Genomic DNA, 21,373 nt, shown 5'->3' on the forward strand with positions numbered 1-21,373 from the left:
GGGGCCTAAAAGAAACGTTTTTGGCTTGATATACACTTTAAAAATGTCTGGATCTTGAGAGATAGTTGTTCTTCACCCTTGTGATTAGACATAGAGCACCAATGCCACTTAGCTCTACTCAGTTCCCCTTATAATCCTATAGAAAAGCCACAAGAGATTGGTTGACAGTAGCTCATAGTAATATGTAGTGTTTTTTTTTTTTTTGTGACTACGAAGTTATGTGTTGTACCATTCTTTTTACTATATTGTTGTTTACAAACACCACAACAACAGCCATTAGGTCCCTTTCACACTGGGCGCAGGAGGTGCCCTGGCGGTATAGCCGGGCTATTTTTAGCGTCGCTATACTGTTGTTTTTACCGCGATATTCGGCCGCCAGCGGTGCGGTTTTTAACCCCTGCTAGTGGTTGTAAAAGGGTTAATACCGCCCGCAATGTGCCTCTGCAGAGGTTTGCAGCGGTTTCCCACTGCTTTCAATGGGATGGAGGGGTGGAGGAGCGGTAAACACCGCTCCAAAGATTCGGCTAGCAGGACTTTTGGAGCGGTCCTGCTAGCGCATCGCGTCAGTGTGAAAGCCTTCGGGCCTTTACACTGAAGACTGCAGGGCAGGACTTTTTCAGGCGGTATTTAGGCGCTATTTTTAGCGCTATAACACCCAAAAAACGTGTCAGTGCGAAATGGGCCTAAAGGTTTGTAATATAACACATAAACAGATTTTGGTTCACAAAGCTACTGAGGCATTGAAAACGTGGGTAGAACCAGTGTTAAATGTGTCTGCTGTAGCCAAATCCAGTGACATTTTGCTTCTTGGTTCTAACCTAATTCCAAAGTAGCCATGCACTGGACTGTTGACATTCGCTGAGTGTTCACCGAGAATGAAGCCACTGATGACATGCATAGCTACTACTACAGGCCTTTTAGCCAATAGTCAAATAAAAAGCTGTGGGATTTTCTTGTTATGATGGAAAAATAGGATTTTTTGTACTCACCGTAAAATCCTTTTCTCTGAAGTCCATGGACGGACACAGCTCCTTAAATCTTGACAAGTGGGTTATGTTCCCTGTTTACAGGAGAGGACTAGGCAGAAACATGTTAAATAGTTAAATACATGTTACATTAACAGAGTTGAACAGCCCCGCCCAGGGGGCGGTCCCTCCAGACATAACCCTCCTCACTGCAGCTTGCAGCCTCAGTTCGTAACAAGCAGTACAAACCTAAAAAGGAGGGGTGGGAGCTGTGTCCGTCCATGGACTTCAGAGAAAAGGATTTTACGGTGAGTACAAAAAATCCTATTTTCTCTTATCGTCCATGGACGGACACAGCTCCTTAAATCTTGACAAGTGGGACGTCCCCAAGCAGTGTCAAAAAACGAGGGGTGGGAAATATATCAGTAAAAACAATTTTAACTTCACCCCAAAACAAGCAGAGCTCCTCAACGGAGGAGGTGCAACTTTAAACAGCCGCCGGCAAAAACTAGCGGCTGAAAAAAACATCATAAGATGCACTCACAGCAACCATGTAAATTCTGGAAAAAGCGTGAACGGACGAGCAAATCGCCGCCTCGCACACCTGTGAGACCGACGCATGATGTCGGGAAAAAAAAAAAAAAACCCAGGAAGCACCAATTGCCCTGGTCGAAAGTGCCGTGACCGGAAAGGGGGGCCCGCCCTTAGGAGCATAGGCCTGTATGACGGCCTGCCCGATCCACCGAGAAATGGTGGTCGACGAGACCGCCAGGCCCTTTTGTGGACCAGACACCGACACAAAAGAGAGTCAGAAGCTCCGAAATGGAGCCGTAGTAGGCTGGTATACCCGCAAAGCGCGTACCACGCCTAAAGTATGAAAGGCCGAAACCTCCTTCGGAAGAAGGGAAGGTCGCGGGCGCACCATCACCTAATCCTTATGGGGGATCAAGCATGGCGGCTTGCAAGACAAGACCGCCAACTCAGAAACCCCTCTAACAGAGGTAAAGGCCACTAAAGGGACCACCTTCTGAGATAGTGTCAAGAGAAAATCTCTCTGATGTTTCCAAAAGGAAGGTTCCTGAAGAACCGAGAGCACCAGAGTCAAAACTCATGGGGGAAGAGATGGGCCAAGAGGGGAAAGTATATGACAAACCCCTTGCACACAAAAAAAGGGGACCCACCAGGGAACGGGCCGCAAAAAGGCCACTAAAAGAACACAGCCAAGGCTGAAATCTGCCCCCAAACGGTGCTTTAAGCAATTTTTAGATCCAATCCAAGCTTTAAAAACAGCAGGACCCTGGACATTGAAAGTACGCCCGTGGACGTCACTCCATCCCTTCGCACCAAGAGAGGTGCGACGGTAGATCCTCCGGAAGAAGACTACGGTGCCCTGTTGAGATGACCGAGTCAGACAGACCCTGGTCACCTAAAGTCTGGCTTCCAATAACCATGTTAAGCAAGTCAGTGACTGTACAACAGGAGGAAGTATGGGACCTTGAGACAGGAACCTCCTGCCCTGGCAATCGCCAGGGTGCCTCCGCTACCAGGCGCCCGATATCAGCGTACCAAGGACGCCGAGAGTAATCTGGAGCGATTAGAATCATCGGGATCTCCTCAGCATCCACTCTGTGGAGCGGCCGAGGAAGCAACTACCATGGAGGAATGGCAAAAAATCACCGATACAGACCCCACAGGGCCACCAGCGCGACTGACGCGTCTGTACAAGATCACTAGACCTGGCCACTAACTGACACCCTTGCGGCGGAGACAAGCTGCCAGGAGATCCATGCCATGTGAGGCTCACCTCCTGCAAGGGAGCCGAAACACCCCAAGCACAAAGACCAGTCGCCCTGGTCCAGCATCTGGCGACTCCAGTAGTCTGCCTGCCGGCATACCTGATGGTAGACTGAAGCCACGGCCGTGGCGTTGTCCGGCTGAAACCAGATTGGTCGACCACAAGGAGAAGCATAGCCTGATCGCCTAAAATAGTAGGACAATGAACAGTAGACAGCACCTGGTATTCCCAGGCGGTCTTCCACCAGGCACTAGCCAGGCCCGACCCTGGGTAGCTACCGAGACCAGACACATTCAAGGAGGTGTGGTCATAGGTCCACGCAAGTCCAGCGACTCAGGGCCGACTGGACCCCCCAGTTTTGTGAACCTCCAGGTTCACAACCCGTGAGCTGGCATTCGTCGTAAACACCGACCACTGGAAGGAAGGAACAACTTCCCGGACCGAAGAGTCGGGAATCTCTGTCACCAACTCAGAGAGACTCTGACTAGGTGGCGCACAGGAATCTAATGATTTCAGAGACAAGAGATTTTTACCACCTGGACAGTAGTTCCACTGGAAAACCAGGGTGTGGAACTGGGAATACTGTACCACCTTGAAGTAGGCTACCCACAGACCATGAACCAGCAGGCGCCCGGAGAGAAGACCGATTGCGTGATGCCAATACCTTCTCCGCAGACTGAAGAGTCTGCAATTTCTCCAGGGGAAGAAGGACCTTTGCCACTGAGGAGTCTGGATCAACACTAGATACTCCAACGCTGAGTCGGAACCTAGCATGCCCATAATTTGAACCCTGGGTCGCACACATGTAGGGCAGGCTTGCTGCCACTGAGCTACACTTTCTGGCCTAAACGTTTAACATCCACCCGAATCTTCGGAGGGTCTGAATGGGAATAACCTATCCACTAGGTCGGAGACAGAAGCTGCTCTCAGAAGAAAGTCGTCAAAGTAGCCAATGAGGCAAAGCCTCGCTGTCCCAACAAAATTCAAATAAGTGCGAGCTCCTAGCTGAAAACCCATGGTGCTGACGCCAGATCAAAAGGGAGGGCCACAGGCTGACAGAGACCCTTCTCTCATCATGAAGCACAGAAAAAAACACTGTGACATGTGCAAAACGGGACATGCATGTATGCGTCCCTGATGTCCGAGGACGTCAGGACATCCCCCGGATGAAGCGCAGCTACCACCGAACAAATGGATTCCATGCGGAACTACCCGACGTTCACAAAGGTATTTAGGGCCTGAGGCCCATAGAAAACCCCAAAACTCTCGTCCTGCAGGAAAGGTAAAATTACCTTGCAGCTTAGCAAATCCCACACTGCCCAAGGCAGACCGACGTGCCGGGAGGGGAAGACACAAGGACAGAACTTTGTTCTGTGGATAGGAGGAAACCCTATCTAGTACTCCGAAGAGACCACCTCGCAGACCCACTAGTCGGAGAGCAGGGAGGTTTCACTGAATTGTGAACCTGCAAGCCGCCCCTCCCACCTAGAGACAGGGAGGGAAGGCTATATACATTGGCAGGATTTGGGTGCCGGCGTGATCGGCTTATGCACCCAGGGACAGATTAGTCCCCCAGCTGGGCCTTTGACGGCCTGGGAGGGTTGCCCCTAAATAATACACACACACATAGTGTGTATGTATATTATGTAGGTGTATGCACACATGTCTTTGGAGGAAACCGGAGTACCCGGAGGAAACCCACACAGACACAGGGAGCGACAATGCAAGCTCCAGGCAGATTGGCGTCAGTGTGCAGATTTGAACCAATGACTCTTTTGCTGCCAAGTAATGGAGTTAAGCACTACACCACCGTGTGCATAAAACCATTCTGAAACAGACGCCCTGGATAACAAGGGCGCAGCATTCAATGAAGCATCACAGACCTATATGAGGCCCTGGACCAGCTGGTCCGCTAGGCTAATAACCTCAGGAGAGAGTCGGTGCTCCTCCACTGTCTGGTGCAAAATGCTCACTCTGTGAGTTGTATACAGCACTAGGGGTCAGGACTACTCCAAGATGGCCGCCGAGCGTTCAGAACGCGGCCACAGGAAAAAGGCCAGCACAATGTAAGCTGCGCCATAGCGTGGCTACGACAAAATGGGCGCCAATGGGAGTTTTCAATGTAATTGAAAAATCTCCCAAAAAATAGCGCCAGCGACCACTGAGACCCCAGTGTAGTGGCCACAATAGGCCGCAAGCCAGACCCCAGCATGGTAAACATGGAACGGGTCAGTACTTCGGATCTTCTATCAGTCAGATCCATACAAGTAGGGGTTCCCGCCCGGCGGTGAGGGACTACAAAAGCCCTCAGTGGCTTTTCTCATTCCGCATCTCAGAAATTATCAAAGAAGGGCACAGAAGGAAAAAACCTACACAGCGGTCTGATTTGTGTGATCCAAAAAAGACCGAGCCCTCAGCGGAAACCCAGCTGCACTATGCAGCTTAGGAGAGTCCCTTGCAGCAGTAAAAAGCGCACCCATAAATGCCTTATTCTGCCTTTTTTTTTTTTTTTTTAACTAGGTACCTAGTCCATGGCTCCATAACAGAGCATTCCCCAGGGGATAACGGGGGAAGGGGGCACTCTTTTACCGCCCGCCCGCAGTCCACCCCCACCCTGGCACAAACTGTGTCCAGGACTAACAATAAAAACTCTGTGGGAATCACAGGTGCTAACACCTGCTGCCACCACCAGCATGTGGGGAAGGACCCAGATACTGACTCCAATATTTACATATAGTGTGTATTATAATATGCACACCTGTCCATACAAATAGACAAAAGCTCCTAGAGCCCTATTCAGGGCCTCTCACCCACTTGCTGCGCTGACCAGGGGTAACCAGGGGACTCCCTCAGGAGGAGACTGCCCAGCGCTGCCTGTGAGGAAAAGAACCGTGAGGTAACTTTTGCAGGGACCTGTGTTTAAACAGGAAAAGCCTCATAGGGCTGTTTTATTTAAGGACAAGTCACAGATACAGCATAAAAAGCAAAACCATTACAGGTGTCACCAATCAGTCAGCGTCTGCTGAAGTATAATCATAAACATCTGTGCTCATCACAGGGCTTTTTACCTCACAGGAAAGCCCAATACAAAAAAGGAAAACACAGGCCAGATAACACAGTCCCCTCAGGAAGGCCCCCTCCCCCCTGACAGCAGCAATGTTAGCAATGCAGCAAGGGAAAGGAGCAGGGAAGTAAGGGGAAGGGACCCCCGAACCCCAGGAATGCCCAGCTGTACCAACCCACCGAAGCAGGAGGGACTGTACTTACCCGTCCGAGCGAGGACTCGCTGACGCATTCCTGACAGACCTACAACCGCAATGGAGGTAGCTGTCGGCCCGGTCCACTGTGATTGAGACAACACCACAGCCCAGTCATATGTGGACCTCGGAGCAAAGCTCACCGGCCACCTCAGGAGTCATGAGGTATGGCGTGGCAGACCAAGCCTCTTTGCAAAGGTGTGCCCACGCTTGCTGGTCGGACTGAGTAGACTACAAGGATCTATAATATCCAGCCTGTCTCTCAGCCAACAGTTGAAAGAAGATTCTTCAAGAAAAAGTAAAGTAAAATAAAATAAAATTTCTCCTCAGGGCGCTGGGCCCAAAGGGAGCCATACGTCCTTCTCCTTTGCTAGGCAGAACGAAACTGAGGCTGCAAGCTGCAGTGAGGAGGGTTATGTCTGGAGGGACCGCCCCCTGGGCGGGGCTGTTCAACTCTGTTAATGTAACATGTATTTAACTATTTAACATGTTTCTGCCTAGTCCTCTCCTGTAAACAGGGAACATAACCCACTTGTCAAGATTTAAGGAGCTGTGTCCGTCCATGGACGATAAGAGAAAGTATGTTCATATTTATCCTACTACCTTTTTTTCATCATTACAGTCACAATTTACTTATGCAAGAACTTAAATATTAGTACTACTGACATTATTATGCACACTCAGGAGCTGAGAGACAGTGGGCCAGATTCTCATCCGATCGCGTAACTTTGTGCGTGCGTAACGTATCTGATTCACGTTACGCCTCCGCAACTTAGGCGGGCAAGTGCTGTATTCTCAAAGCACTTGCTCCGTAAGTTGTGGCGGCGTAGCGTAAATCGGCCGGCCTAAGGGTCCTTTCACACGGAGCGGACCGTTTTTGTGTCCGCTCCGTGTGTGTCCGTCGGCTCAGCGGGGATCATCCGTTATCCCCGCTGAGCTGTCAGCGGACAGGGCGGTCCCCGCACACTGTGCAGAGACCGCCCTGTCTTTCCTCCGCTCTCCCCTGTGGGGAATCGGATGAATACGGACCGTCTGTCCGTATTCATCCGATCCGATCCGCCGGACGGAAGAAAAATAGGGTTTTCTTCTGTCCGAAAAACCGGACGCGGATCTTTGCGGACGTTAGCGGATGCATCATCCGCTAATGTCTGCAATCCCATAGGGATGCATTACAAGTCCGTAAACGGACTTGTAAAAAATGGACGAACGGTCCGCACATGTGAAAGGGGCCTAAGCCCGCCTAATTCAAATTTGGATCAGGGGGGCATGTTTTATGTAAATCTTCTGTGACCCGACGTGATTGACGTTTTTCCCGAACGGCGCATGCGCCGTCCGTGGAATTTCTCAGTGTGCATTGGTTTCGACGTGAACGTAAATTACGTCCAGCCCCATTCACGGACGACTTACGCAAACGACGTAACTTTTTCAAATTTTGACGCAGGAACGACGGCCATACTTAACATTGTTACGCCGCACTTACGCCACCATATAGCAGGGGTAACTATACGCCGGGAAAAGCCTAACGTAAACGGCGTAACTTTACTGCGTCGGCCGGGCGTACGTTCGGGAATTTGTGTATCTAGCTGATTTACATATTTCGACGCGTAAATCAGTGTACACGCCCCTAGCAGCCAGCGTAAAAATGCAGTTATGATCCTACGGCGTAAGAGACTTACGCCTGTCGGATCTAACAGATATCTATGCGTAACTGATTCTAAGAATCAGGCTCATAGATACGACGGCACAACACAGAGATATGACGGCGTATCTGGAGATATGCCGTCGTATCTCCACTGAGAATCCGGGCCAGTGTGTGTTATCAGCATAAAGTCAAGCAGATGAGAGGGCAGCACCGGTGAGACTTCAGATGCCCTCTCAGCTTTTACTCTGATGTCCTGTAGTTTCCCTCAAGGTAAAATAGGGAGGAAATATATGTATTTAATACACAACTTGTAGACTACACAGTTATAACAATTTCAATGCTGACATCCTTTAGTAGTTCCAGCCTGGCTTTCTTTAAAATAGATTTTTCCTTTGCATTGAGATCCAGTTTAATGCAAACCTATACTTCAATATTAAAGTGGAAGTATAGTCAAATGATAACTAATCTTAAATAATGCTCCCACCCCATTCTAAGCCTATTTTAACTACTCTGGAAAGGAAAAATCGGAGCCCACCTACACCCTTACCGTTCTGTAACTATTTTCAGTTTTCCTGATGGTTCCATGTCAGCACAGCTGGGAACTAACTAGCTAAAACAGGGGATGGATAACGCTACACACTCCTCAATTCTGACTAAACAAAACAGAAGCCAGGATGCCTCTGCCAAACTCAACTGTCATTAAAGGAGTTGTAAAGGAATTATTTTTTTCACTTTAATGCAATCTAAAACATCTGATGATGCCGCCCCCCCCCCCCCCCCCCGAGTCCCCGTTTTACTTACCTGACCCGTCGAAAGTCCTGCGCTCGGTCCCGAGATCCTCTTCGCCGCTCAGCCTGGCCTCTGATTGGCTAGAGCGGATGGATTGAGAGCAGCGCAGCCATTGGCTGGCGCTGCTGTCAATCACATCCAGTGACGCGGCGCGCCGAGGGATACAGCGAGACGCTATGGCCGCTCGCTGTATCATGGGAGCGCGCCCGCAAGGACTCACCACCATGTGAGCTCTCTCGCATGAATGTGGTGACTTCTTGCGGGGAGGACCAGAGACAGCCGCCGAGGGACCCCAGAAGACGTGGATCGGGGCTACTCAGTGAAAAACGAACTGCACAGTGGAGGTAAGTATAACATGTTTGTTATTTTAAAGCAACATTTTTTTTTCCTATAGTATCCCTTTAAGCCATGAATATGAATATTTTGGTGCCTAGGTAGCTGACTTGTAGATAGTTTCAGACACTAAGCCTGTTGCCACGCTCAGGGTCAAGACCCTTCTAGTGAAGAGTGCCGTGATTCTCCTGGCACAGCCAACCCTTTCAACTTGTAGGCCAAGGAGGCTTCACCAACCAAGAGGCAATAATCTTGCTGAAAGCCGTAAAATCATTATGTGTTCCACCTGGAATGACAAACGAATGAATCCGACTTCCTGATGGCAGAAGTCGCCCTGATTAAACATTTTAAAGCTTGGCCCACATCCGATGGGCTAATTTCTTGAGTACTCCCTAAAAGGAATTTAAGAGGACAACCTCTTGTGTGATATGGACTCTGAAGGTCAGTTAAGGCACAAATTCGAGCATCAGCATGAGTACCACCCTGTCTGGGAAGTACACGAGTATGGGTTCTTTAAACCCCAAGACCACCAATGCTGGCTCTCTTCTGGCTGATGTAATTTCCCCAAGTAAAGCAGTTTTCAGTTAGAGGTACCACAGGGTGATTAAAGGCATCTGATGCAATAACGTCCAACAGCAATGGGAGATCTTATTTCGGAAACAATTCGAGGTTTCAACCAAATTTCATCTTGAAAAACAGTATAATTAGGTGTTGGATGCCCACTGTATGCCGTTGAAGGCAGAGATAGCTCAAATGTGTGCCTATAGCATACTTGCGCATAGACCTAAATCAAGCCATGCCTGCAGACATTTCAGAACAAACTTCTGAAGAGTCCAGCGTAAAATCTTGATCAGCGATAATACTGTGAATTTATGCCATATTCTACTTTAGGCACAGTTAGCGCTGTCCTTTCTTCTTTTCATAAGAGTATTCACAATCTTCACAGAGCATCCCGATTGCTTGAGGATTCTGGGCCCTGGAATGGAACTTCAGCAACTTGGTGTTGACTGGGGATGTGAGTGGGTCTACCTCTGGAAGAAAAAAAAACAAGCTCTGTTAGTTCTCGAAAGACTTGCAGTAGTCTGAACCATTCATTGTTGTCCAGACTTGTCCTAAACAAATAGTTTGCCTGAAGATTCTTCTGACCAGGCACATATGCCACAGATAACTGCAGAAGATTGGCTTGGGCAGATACTAGAATTAGAGAAACCTCCTTCAGAATGGAGAGAATGAGCCTTGTTTCCAGATGTAGGCCACAGTCGTTGCTCTGTCGAACTTTACCAGGACAGGCTTACCCCAGATGAGCTGACTGAAGGCTAAGAGCCTGAAATGCTGCTCCAAACTCCAGGACATTGGACACCATCTTGGACCCTTGGCCCTGAGCCCATTGCTCTTGAAGTAGGGCTTCCCTACTACTTTTCTGGTATCTGACTGTACCACCAGCCACTAGGTCATCAGAAGGGAATGACATTGCAGATGATTTATTTTGTTCAACCACAAGTTTAGGCCACTGGTCCAGAAAGCCGATTTGAACGGGAGCGAGAGTTAAACTGAGCCTACCAAAACTGCTGGAGCAAAGTGATTTCTATGACTCAATCTGAGACGTGAAGGATGAAAGATCTCCAAATATGGGCTAATTGCTTGAAGGAACCATGTGTCAATCACAAAAGCCACAGAGGAGCCACAAAGTGCCCCTAAGGCATGTATAGGTGGCACAATCCCAAAATACAAGAAAGCATCCTGACATTGAACTTTTTTCTGACTTCTTGGTTCATGCGTTGGCATCCCAGTTTTTCCTGGACTCCCAGACAGAAATGCAGGAGCTAACCTCTCTGGTTTGAGAATGAGTGGAAACGGACTCTTGAGTTTTTCGGTCTTCTTTAACCTCTTGACCACTGGGCACTTAAACCCCCTTCCTGACCAGACCAATTTTCAGCTTTCGGTGCTCTCACAATTTGAATGACAATTACTCCGTCATACAACATTGTACCCATTTGAAATTTTTGTCCTTTTTTTCACACAAATAGAGCTTTCTTTTGGTGGTATTAGATCACCTCTGGGTTTTTTATTTTTTGCGCTATAAAAGAAAAACGACCGAAAATTCTGTAAAAAAAAAACAAACAAACTTGTTTCTGTCATATTCGCAGGTTATTTCTCACACACAGCATATGCATACCACGAATGACACCCCAAAACACATTCTGCTATTCCTCCCGAGTATGGCGATACCCCATGTGTGCAACTTTTACACGGCGTGGCCACATAGAGAGGCCCAACATGCAGGGAGCGCCATCAGGCGTTCTGGAGCACCCAGGCCAATTCTGACATTTCTCTCCTACATGGAAAAATCACAATTTATTTGCTAGAAAACTACATAGAACCCCAAAACATTATATATGCGGAGTATTGCGGAGTATTTGGGTATTGCAGAGTATTGGGGTATTGGGGGTATTGCAGAGTATTGGGGTATTGCGGAGTATTGCAGAGTATTTGGGTATTGCAGAGTATCGCGCAGGGTATTGCAGAGTATGGGGGTTTTGCAGAGTATGGGGGTTTTGCAGAGTATGGGGGTATGGCGGAGTATGGGGGTATGGCGGAGTATGGGGGTATGGCGGAGTATGGGGGTATGGCGGAGTATGGGGGTATGGCGGGGTATGGGGGTATGGCGGGGTATGGGGGTATGGCGGGGTATGGCGGGGTATGGGGGTATGGCGGGGTATGGGGGTATGGGGGGGGGGGTATGCAGAGTATGGGGGGGTATGCAGAGTATGGGGGGGTATGGCGGGGTATGGCGGGGGTATGCAGAGTATGGGGGGGTATGGCGGGGTATGGCGGGGGTATGCAGAGTATGGGGGGGTATGGCGGGGGTATGCAGAGTATGGGGGGGTATGGCGGGGGTATGCAGAGTATGGGGGGGTATGGCGGGGGTATGCAGAGTATGGCGGGGTATGGCGGGGGTATGGCAGAGTATGGGGGGGTATGGCGGGGGTATGGCAGAGTATGGGGGGGTATGGCGGGGGTATGGCAGAGTATGGGGGGGTATGGCAGAGTATGGGGGGGTATGGCAGAGTATGGGGGGTATGGCAGAGTATGGGGGGGTATTGCAGAGTATTGCTGAGCTGGGAGGGATGGCTGGATCTGTGACTGCAGTTGTCACAGATCCAGCCACAGCACTGCTGACACCCCGCGCTCCCCCCCCTCCTCCTCTCGCACTGTACCGAACGGTACAGAGAGGAGAGGGAGGAACCGGCGTCATCAAATGACGCCGGTTTGTTTACAAGTGATCGCTCCGTCATTTGACGGAGCGATCACGTGGTAAACAGCCGCGATTCGCGGCAATTTACTGTGATCCGTGATGCGCCGGGTCTTCTAGACCTGGCGAGCACGGACACTTCCGCGAGCGCGCCCCAGGGGACGCGCAAACGCGGAAGTGCACGAGGACGTCCCAGGGACGTCCTGTCACAATAACTCGACCGCGCTGTAGCAGTATTTCTGCTATGGCGCGGTCGGCAAAAGGTTAACTCGGCAGACATTCATCTTGAGGCAGGAAGCCAAACTGACCACTATTAAAAATGTAGGCTTGACCTTCTACGATCAAGAAAAATGCAGTGGTAGCATTTATCCTTTAAGGTCGCAACATCTTCTGATGGTAAGGTCATGTATATGGCCAATCCCACAAGGGACACACACTGACCAGAGGGGTGATCCCAGCCCCTAGACATCTTTCAGTTCAATAGGGCATAACTTTGACATCCTGCTGTGACAACATACTCCAATCTTGTAGAACGAGCACTTGATCCATCCAACATAAGGGAATTGTCAAGCTGTCCTCTGGAGGTATTTGAAATACTTCCAAAGCTTCACTTCTATTTAAAGGCAATTCACCAACCTTACCAATCTGGACAAAGGTCGTCCTCATCTTCCTGTTCAGAAGAGACTCAAGACATTTCAACTTCTGCACTCTCTGTGGGGACAGAATGAGTTCTGAGACTTCCCCTTTGTAACGGTGGTCAAGGAGGGTTGTCAACCAATAGTAATGCTTCTCCTTTACGGCATGTATTCTTGGGTCCTTTCGCAAGGTTTAAAGCATGAGGGAGCCCATGCACCGCAAATTTGCGGAGGCATGAGAAGCAGACTCCTCAGGGTTGCTAAGGACTATAGTATCTGGAACTGCCTCCTCCCAGCCACGTAATACTCCCAAGGGTTCTTCGGATGGAATACCTTTTCTTACTGTTTGTATGTCTTCCTCTGCTTCAATGCTTCCAAAACTGCCAGAATCCTCCTCCCTCTCTTCTTGTGTGTTCTGTGGCATAGGAACAATGGGGTCTGCATAAAGTGGGCCTTGAGAGAAAAGAAAAGCCCTCCTTATCCTCCCGCTGCTCTGCCTCAAGTGCCCTGTCCATAATGCCACGCAGAGTCTGCTCCAGCAGGAACACAAAAGGGATTGTGTCACGGATGCATGCATTGTCAAGGCTCTCCATCCTTGTGACCTCCTCAAATGGTGACAGTATAGTGCATGCATCCTTTATGGGCAGCCATTGGCGTGGGGAAAAAAAGCTGAGCCAGCCTGAGACTGTCGTTGTGCCATACTCACACAGGTACTCGTTGATGGCCCGCTGCATCATTGCCAAAGTCGTGTTCCACCTGGTGGGCATGTCACAAATCAAGCTGTTTAGAGGCAGGTGCAAAAATATAAAGAATAAACTGCACTGTGTATAATACAAATATAAGCCGCCCCACAACTTTGGAATAGAGTAAATAAGGTAAATTGGAACAATGTAGCGCTACTACCTGTGTAAAGATATGGAAAGAACCCACATCTAAAGATAACAAACCAAATCTACATATATTAATACATGACTATTAAAGTGTCACCACGTGACCTTACTAAACATATTAGTGTGCCAACATATAGTAAAGGCTTGCAAATAATAACAATGAATTGAGAAAGTGCATAAAGTGACTGGAATCCAAACGAATGGAAATAAGGGTGACTTCACCACAGGAAAGTGCATGAAGTGACTAGAGTCCAAATAAATGTGGATAAAGATGGCTTCACCATAAGGAGATCTTGAAGATAGAACAACAGCTTGACAGAAGTGCCAGCACCAATGGTAGAAAAGGGGGTTTACCAAATATTAATGACTAGGGAAGGTATATACTGCCCAAGTCACCAAAGGCTTGTATCGATCACCCTGATCTAAACAGCTGGTCCTGGATCCAAACGGCTAATCGACTTGATGATCCCAAATCACAGTGTTAATGATAACTTCATATATGCTTTCTATTTTACTTTGATTCTAAAAGACCCATTCTGTGTTTCCTTTTTAGGATCATAACTATGTCAACCCTGTGGTGCTTAGAGCAGAGAAGGCGCGTCCCACCTCAGTACACCACCATCACCACTATACACCTCCTGGCCTTCCTGCAGCTCCACCAACACTACAGCCACCATTTGGCTATCCAATGTGGTCTCAGATGATGCCATCAAACACCATGGGGCACATGGGTGGAATTCCCCATGCAGTGCATCATGTTACTGGCCCAACTACAACACTACCAGCAATGAATATGTAAGTTATCTACAAAAAACAAACATTTAGGTGTACCAGGGAGTAAGTTCAATAAATGCATAAAATAGCTAGCATAGTTCCAGTCACCCATCTCATATTAGTTCCACCCAGTATATAGCTTCCTCATGGCTCTTATCTACCCCTTAACAACATTTGTTTTTTCAAGTGTAGGAATGGATGGAATCACCCCCAGAGTGCCGAGCATACTATAAGACCCTAAGGCGGATAAGGTGAGTGTTAGAAAGCAAAGCATATTTAAATCTTCTAATTAACATGAACACCTTTTAGATGATTCAGATCTAGGTCCTCCTTAGAGATCATAATTATATGGGCTGAGGTTTGATACAAATACCTACATTTCAGTATATGTTTTCAAATTACGTGTATTTTCAGATATTTCCCAATCAGTGGCGTCACTAGGGTTGGTGTCACCCGTTGTGGAAAAAATAGGTGTCACCCCCCCTTCACCAACTACAGTCTCCCTTCAGTACAGACCCCCCTCCATTAGGTACAGACCCCCTTTCCTCTGTATAAACCCCCCACTTCCTCAGTATAGGCCCGCTCCCTCAGTATAGACCCCCCATCAGCATAGACCTCCCTCAGCATAAACACCCCCTACATCAGCATAGACCCCCCTCATTCAGACCCCCCTCCATTAGCATAGACCCCCTCAATGCAGACCCCCCTCCCTCAGCATGGACAACTCCATCAGCAAAGACCCCCCCTCAATAAGTATAAACACCCCCCCAGTGCAGACCCTTCTCTCCACTTGGGCCAATAGTCCCCCCCCCTCTCCTTTCCCATAGCGCCCCCAGCACATGTCCATCTACAAATACAATACACTGTTCAGACCTCAGAAAAGTGGCGTGCCCCTCCTCGGACTCCCTCCGCCTGTGTACATCTAAACAGAGAGGAGAGAGGAGGCAGATTTGCTCCGCTCCACTAAGGGAGACAGCTGGTCAGTGTGGGGGTGTGCAGATCATGCAATGCCGCTGCCCATAGGTGTCACACCTCTGGCTGGTGTCATCCGGATGCAGCACGCATACCCCGCCCCCCCCTAGCGACGCCACTGTTGACAATTCGGTTATTATGCAGGTTATGCTAGATCTGAATAAAACCTATAGTAAAAAACACTTTCTTTCAAAAAATCTGTTGCATGCATATTTTCTGAGTGTCTTTACAGGTAGAATCACATATGTACAGTCTTCATGTGTGTACAGAACATCAATGACAAGCTGCAAAAACTCATTCAATCTAAAGGGATATGGCGAATTGAATAAACATAAACCTATAATTCTATTTACTTTCTTTTTTCTGTAGGCGTCTCCCAAGGCCGTGTTCTCAGACTCCTTCTATTCTTCTATTCTCTATCTGCACCTCCTCACTGGTTTGGTTGGTAGACTACCATGGCTTCCAATATGATCTCTATGTTGACACATAAATTGATCTCTCTATTAATTAGCACACCCCTTTGGTCTCCTCGTGCATCACTAATTCACTGACATATCAGTATGAAAGACACACAACTTCCTCAAACTCAATATTTCCATAACTGAACTTATAATATTTCCTCCCCCATGCATGACCTTTTTCATTAAGAAAGATTGTCTCAGCCATGCAAATTTGTTTCCATAAATTCCTGGGAAACACGCCAGAAAAAAATGATAATTGTGACTTTGGGCTTGTGGAACACAGCTTACCTTAGAGAGTTCTGGAAACTCCTTGTCCAGCCCCCCCGGCCCCTCCTATTTGTAAGTAACCCTGTGTCTAATAGGGGCCCAGGGTGACCGAGGACCCCAGTCTGATCTGCACTAATCAGACTCACCGTACAACCATACCGGATTCTGCATTTCGTGTTACCCATGTTATCCAGGGTCTTATATGTGTGGTTTGTGTTGAAAGAATGAAGGGGCTCATTCACTTTGGACAGTAATATTTCTGAACAATATCCCTCAAAAAATATGTGAAGATGAATGAATTCCACCTTTCCAACTGCTGGAATATTGTATGAGCTTGGGCTCATAAACTGTTGTAGACTTTTTACTAGATCATTTGTGGTGTGGCTGTATCCCCCTCCTAAAGACGGTCTCCTGTTGGATAGTTGAATATACCTGTGTGTCATGTTACTAGAGGAGGCAAAGTTTATCCCACCGTGTGTCATTATGCAAATACGGGGGGTTGTCCCCTGAGTGTATATCTCTTCGTGCCTATGTTTGAGCACACAGTCTTATGTTTTCCATCCTACGCTGTCTCGAAAAGTGACTGGGTGGGCTAAGGATTTTTTGGATCGTGCTGGTACCGGACAAAAGAAGCGTATACGGCGGACAGACTCTTGTTAAGTACAGGAGTGCGTGACAATGATTATAAAAACACTCTACAGCACATGATGGCTTCATACAAGAGACCCACTATGAAGCCATCAAGATCCCCAAGTTCCAGAATCAATATTTTTAAACTGAGTGATAGGTGAAACTCCTGCGCTGTAGTGGATCGGTGAGTGGGGGAGGGGGAAGGAAGAGGGAGGAGAAGGGAAAATGGGGAATGGGTGCACTGCAGCAAACAAAAAAAGTCTATCCTAATAGACAAATATAGTAAATGAAAAAGGTGATAGTGTCTGCGCTGTGAAAGGAGCACTGCCAATGGGTTAAGGGCAATGAAAAGGGAATGAGCCCGTGGGGGCAGTGAGGTGATAGGGAATGCCTCTAAGTGACAAACAAATAAGCAATGCAAACGTCAATGTCAATACCAGTAACAGAGTGAGTCAAACATTGAATAGACATAGTGAATCAATACATTAAATAAAACATAACAGTCCCGATCCCACGATCAAAAGGAAGAGGAATCCAGGTAGAGCATGTGGAATGGATAAATAAATAGGTGAAAAGTCTGAGGTGAAGATTCCAACAGCCAGGTCTGTGAAAAGGCGCAGCAAACAAATCCAAACATGCAGCCCACACCTCTTGTGATCCTAGCAGCTTACCTCATAGCTATCACATATAGCCAAACCAAAGGAAGAAGCTTCAGCCCCCTAGCGGATGGATATCTTCCTGGAGGGTGGGGTGATGAATCTAGTAGGTCCCAATACCAGGTAGTGCATGTGGGAGACACAATAAAAGACAACATTGCGTAGTCCTGTCACTACTGAGGAACCTCCACTAAGATGGATGGGTGTACACTTACACAGAGTCTTAGGAGAGGGTGCCTATCTCCACGAGCGGCGAGCTCATCAGTGTCCTAATTCTTCTCTGGTAACACTCCCTATGGTCACACCGATCCCGCCTATGGCTCAGGCGATGGTAATGCGGGCGGGGAGAAGAAAAGGAGGGCACATCGCGTAACACAGTAACGGTTTATTAAAACAAAAGCATCAATAAAAAACACTCACATAGAGCAGTCTGAGGCGGTCACACATCCACAAGCTGTAAGCTTGTCTACCGTCCGTCAGGTGCTGCAACAGGTCCAGTGCTCCGATCCCATCGCGTATTCGTCACACCACGTGACTTCATCAGGACGTCATTTACGTGGGGTCATGTTTTATTTACATAAAACACGCCCACCTCTTCACATTTTGAATTAGGCACGCTTACGCCGGCAGATTTACGCTGCACCGCAGTAACTTAGGGAACAGGTTCTTTGTGAATACAGAACCTGCCTCACTAAGTTACGGCAGCGTAGCGTATCTGAGATACGCTACTCCCGCACAAAGTTACGGCGGGCTATCTGAATCTAGCCCTACATGTTTTCTAAACTTGTGCTTCTTTGTAACTCTTCTGGAGAGAAGTGTGCCATATCCCCAAATATTCACTGATCATGTGCTCATGGATGAACAAGCATACTTCACCACAACACTTTTCCCCCGACAGACATACAAGGAATCCATCTTTTTTTTGCTTCAATATACTTCAATGGAGAAGCTGCAGAAAAGCATGTAATGTGTTTTTGTGGCAACTTGTGTTTTGTAATCTGCCCAACAACAAATTGGCCCCAAAAAAATGTAAAAATGCTAACTTATTTATTTTTTTAAGGCTATTATGCGATTAATCGAAACAATAATCGGCCAACTAATCGATTATGAAAATAATCGTTAGTTGCAACCCTACTTTAATTTAAGGATACCTAATATGCCCATGCTTGGTCCATTTCAGAAATGAGAATGAAATCCATGTAGCCTTTACAATCTAGGTAGCAATGGAACCTCCCATATTTTTATTTCAACAGATCCCAGTAGCAATATTTTGTACACTTTGTGGATCATAAGTCAGTCGATAACAATTGTTTCCAATATCATCACTGACATCATATAATTTATTTGTATTTAATATCCAAAGGGGCAGATCCACAAAGATCTGCCCCGGCGCATCGTATATGAGATACGCTACGCCGCCGTACCATACCTGGCTTTATTTCGAATCCAGGAAGATTTTGCGCCGTAAGTTACGGCGGCGTACTGCATCTCAAGCGGAATTCAAATCGGCGATTAGGGGGCGTGTTTCATTTAAATGAAGCCGAATGAACTGCGCATGCGCCGTCCCTAAATTTCCCGCCGTACATTGCGCTAAATGATGTCGCAAGGACGTAATTTTTTTTAACATAGACGTGAATTACGTCCATCCCGATTCACGGACGACTTTCAAATTAATTCAAAATAAACGCGGGAACGACGGCCATACTTAACATGGCAAGTCTAACTATACGCGACGAAATACCAGCTTTAACTATACGCCAGAAAAAGCCGACGTAAGAGAATGCGACGGCCGCGCGTACGTTCGTGGATCGTCGGAAATAGCTAATTTGCATACCCGACGCGGAAAACGATGTGAATGCCACCCAGCGGATGCTGAAGTATTGCATCTAAGATCCGAAGGCGTACGAAGCCGTACGCCTGTCGGATCTAACCCAGATGCCGTCGTATCTTGGTTTGAGGATTCAAACCAAAGATACGACGCGGGAAATTTGAAAGTACGCCGGCGTATCAGAAGTACTTCCTTTGTGGATCTGCCCCAATATGTTTATAGATGTCCACCTTTTAAAATAAAATGCATTAATTATTGGCAAACTGTTATTATCGTTGCAGATATATCCCAGAAGTAGCAGGAAAAGACGACTATGCATATTGTACAAAATGAAAAACTGAAGATGAAGCTTGATAAGAAGATACACTTATCCATACAAAATGGCTGTAAGGCCTTCCCAAGGTGACAGACTGAAATTCCAGGATGCTTGCCACCAAGCTTTATACTCAGGAGATCCTTCCAACTATGTACGGGTAGACTGTGTGCCTGATTTACCAATGAGCCAAGTGAGGTGAATTGCATTGAAAAGAAGTGAACATCCAATCGTGTTCAGAGAAATTAAATAACATAACATTTTTTGACTATGACTAAGAGCTGCATGATTCTGGATAAAATGAGAATCGCAATTTTTTTTTGCTTAGAATAAAGATCACGATTTTCAGCGTAACATCATATTTCACATTTTAGAAAAAAATTGGGCTAACTTTACTGTTTATTTATTTTTTTATTTATTGAAGTGTTTTTTCCCCAACAAAACTGTGTTTGAAAGACCGCTGCACAAATAAAGTGTGCCATAAAATATTGCAACGACCATATATATATAAATATAATGTTTGGGGGTTCTAAGAAATTTTCCAGCAAAAAATACTGATTTTAACTTGTAAGCAACAAGTGTCAGAAAAAGGCAAATGCCGCGTACACATGATCGGAAATTCCGACAAGAAAACCGTGGATTTTTTTCTGACGGAATGTTGGCTCAAACTTGTGTTGCATACACACAAATCTTGTTGGAAATTCCGACCGTCAAGAACGCGGTGATGTACAATACGTATGACGAGCCGAGATCAATGAAGTTCAATAGGCAGTTCGGCTCCTCTGCTTGATTCGGAGCATACAGGTTTTTTGCGCATCGGAATTGCATACAGACGAGTGGATTTTCCGATAGGATTTTTTTCCGTCGGAAAAATAGAGAACCTGCTCTCAAACTTTTGTTGGTGGAAATTCCCACAACAAAAGTCCGATGGAGCATACACACGGTCGGAATTTCCAACCAAAAGCTCACATCAGACTTTTCTTGTCGGAATTTCTGATGGTCAAACAAGCGCCCAGAGGCGATTTAGTTTGCATGTGCGGCGCTATATACGTTTTTCACTCACTCACTCATAGTGTGTACGTGGCATTAGTCTTTAAAACAGTGTTATGGCCCCAACCCCCCCCCCCCCCTACAAATACTGTAGCTGCTGACTTTTAATATTAGGACAACTACCTGTCCAGTGTTCCTGCGATGTTGGCACCCCAGCCGATTTTCGGGTTGGCTGTCGGATGCTCCCGCCGCCATTCCTGGTAAGGGAAACTGGCAGTGAAGCCTTTTGGCCTCACAGCCAGTCCCCTACTGCGCATGCGCAAAGTGTGCTGCGCTTTTTATTTGGCCTGGAAGCCGAGGAAGGACAATGGGGGGCGAACTTCCGTCTCCAGAAGTAGGGAAGGGGACAAAAACAAATACACATCCCCCCCCCCCCCGAAAGGTGCCAAATGTGGCACCGGAGGGAGGGAGGAAATACATAAGCGGAAGTTCCACTTTTGAGTGGAACTCCGCTTGAAGTAGTTAAACTGACCTCATTTACAGACTGCAGTAAATCCCTTTGATCTCTAAAAGAACCAAATGATACAATGTTTCTTTTTATCTCTCAGAGCTGAGCAATGTTGTGATGCACTTGTTAAATGAATCGTGGAAATGCGATTTTTTTAACAATTAATCGTGCAGCTCTACTATGACTGGATGTTGTGATGTGAACTTTATTATTCTTAAACTTACTTCACACCTCATTCAGTTAGGCCCTGTGTTCTTTCATAGCTCTTAAATCATACTACAGGATAAAGCTTTTTAATGTGCAATTCATTTTGTTTTAATTGTATTAGTTATTGTACTTTAATTCTAAATATAGTAAAACCATTGAATTGCGAGCATAATTCGTTCTGGAAACGTGCTTGTATTCCAAAGCACTC

General features: G+C 47.1%; 1 protein-coding gene across 2 annotated transcripts in view; it reads left to right on the top strand.

Moving 5' to 3' along the window:
- Positions 1 to 19,812, top strand: part of C6H21orf58 (chromosome 6 C21orf58 homolog) — a 56,443-nt gene extending 36,631 nt beyond the window's left edge. Inside the window, exons 8-10 of one of the 2 annotated variants that reach the window (XM_040357597.1) lie at positions 14,113 to 14,354; positions 14,521 to 14,584; positions 19,429 to 19,812. In XM_040357597.1, coding sequence (XP_040213531.1) covers positions 14,113 to 14,354; positions 14,521 to 14,566 — 288 coding nt within the window. In that variant the 3' untranslated portion in view covers positions 14,567 to 14,584; positions 19,429 to 19,812. The remainder of the gene's footprint in view (positions 1 to 14,112; positions 14,355 to 14,520; positions 14,585 to 19,428) is intronic. The other variant, XM_040357596.1, reaches the window with a different exon arrangement.
- The last annotated feature ends 1,561 nt before the right edge of the window (positions 19,813 to 21,373 follow it).

Source organism: Rana temporaria, chromosome 6 (assembly GCF_905171775.1).
Source record: "Rana temporaria chromosome 6, aRanTem1.1, whole genome shotgun sequence".
NCBI lineage: Eukaryota > Metazoa > Chordata > Amphibia > Anura > Ranidae > Rana > Rana temporaria.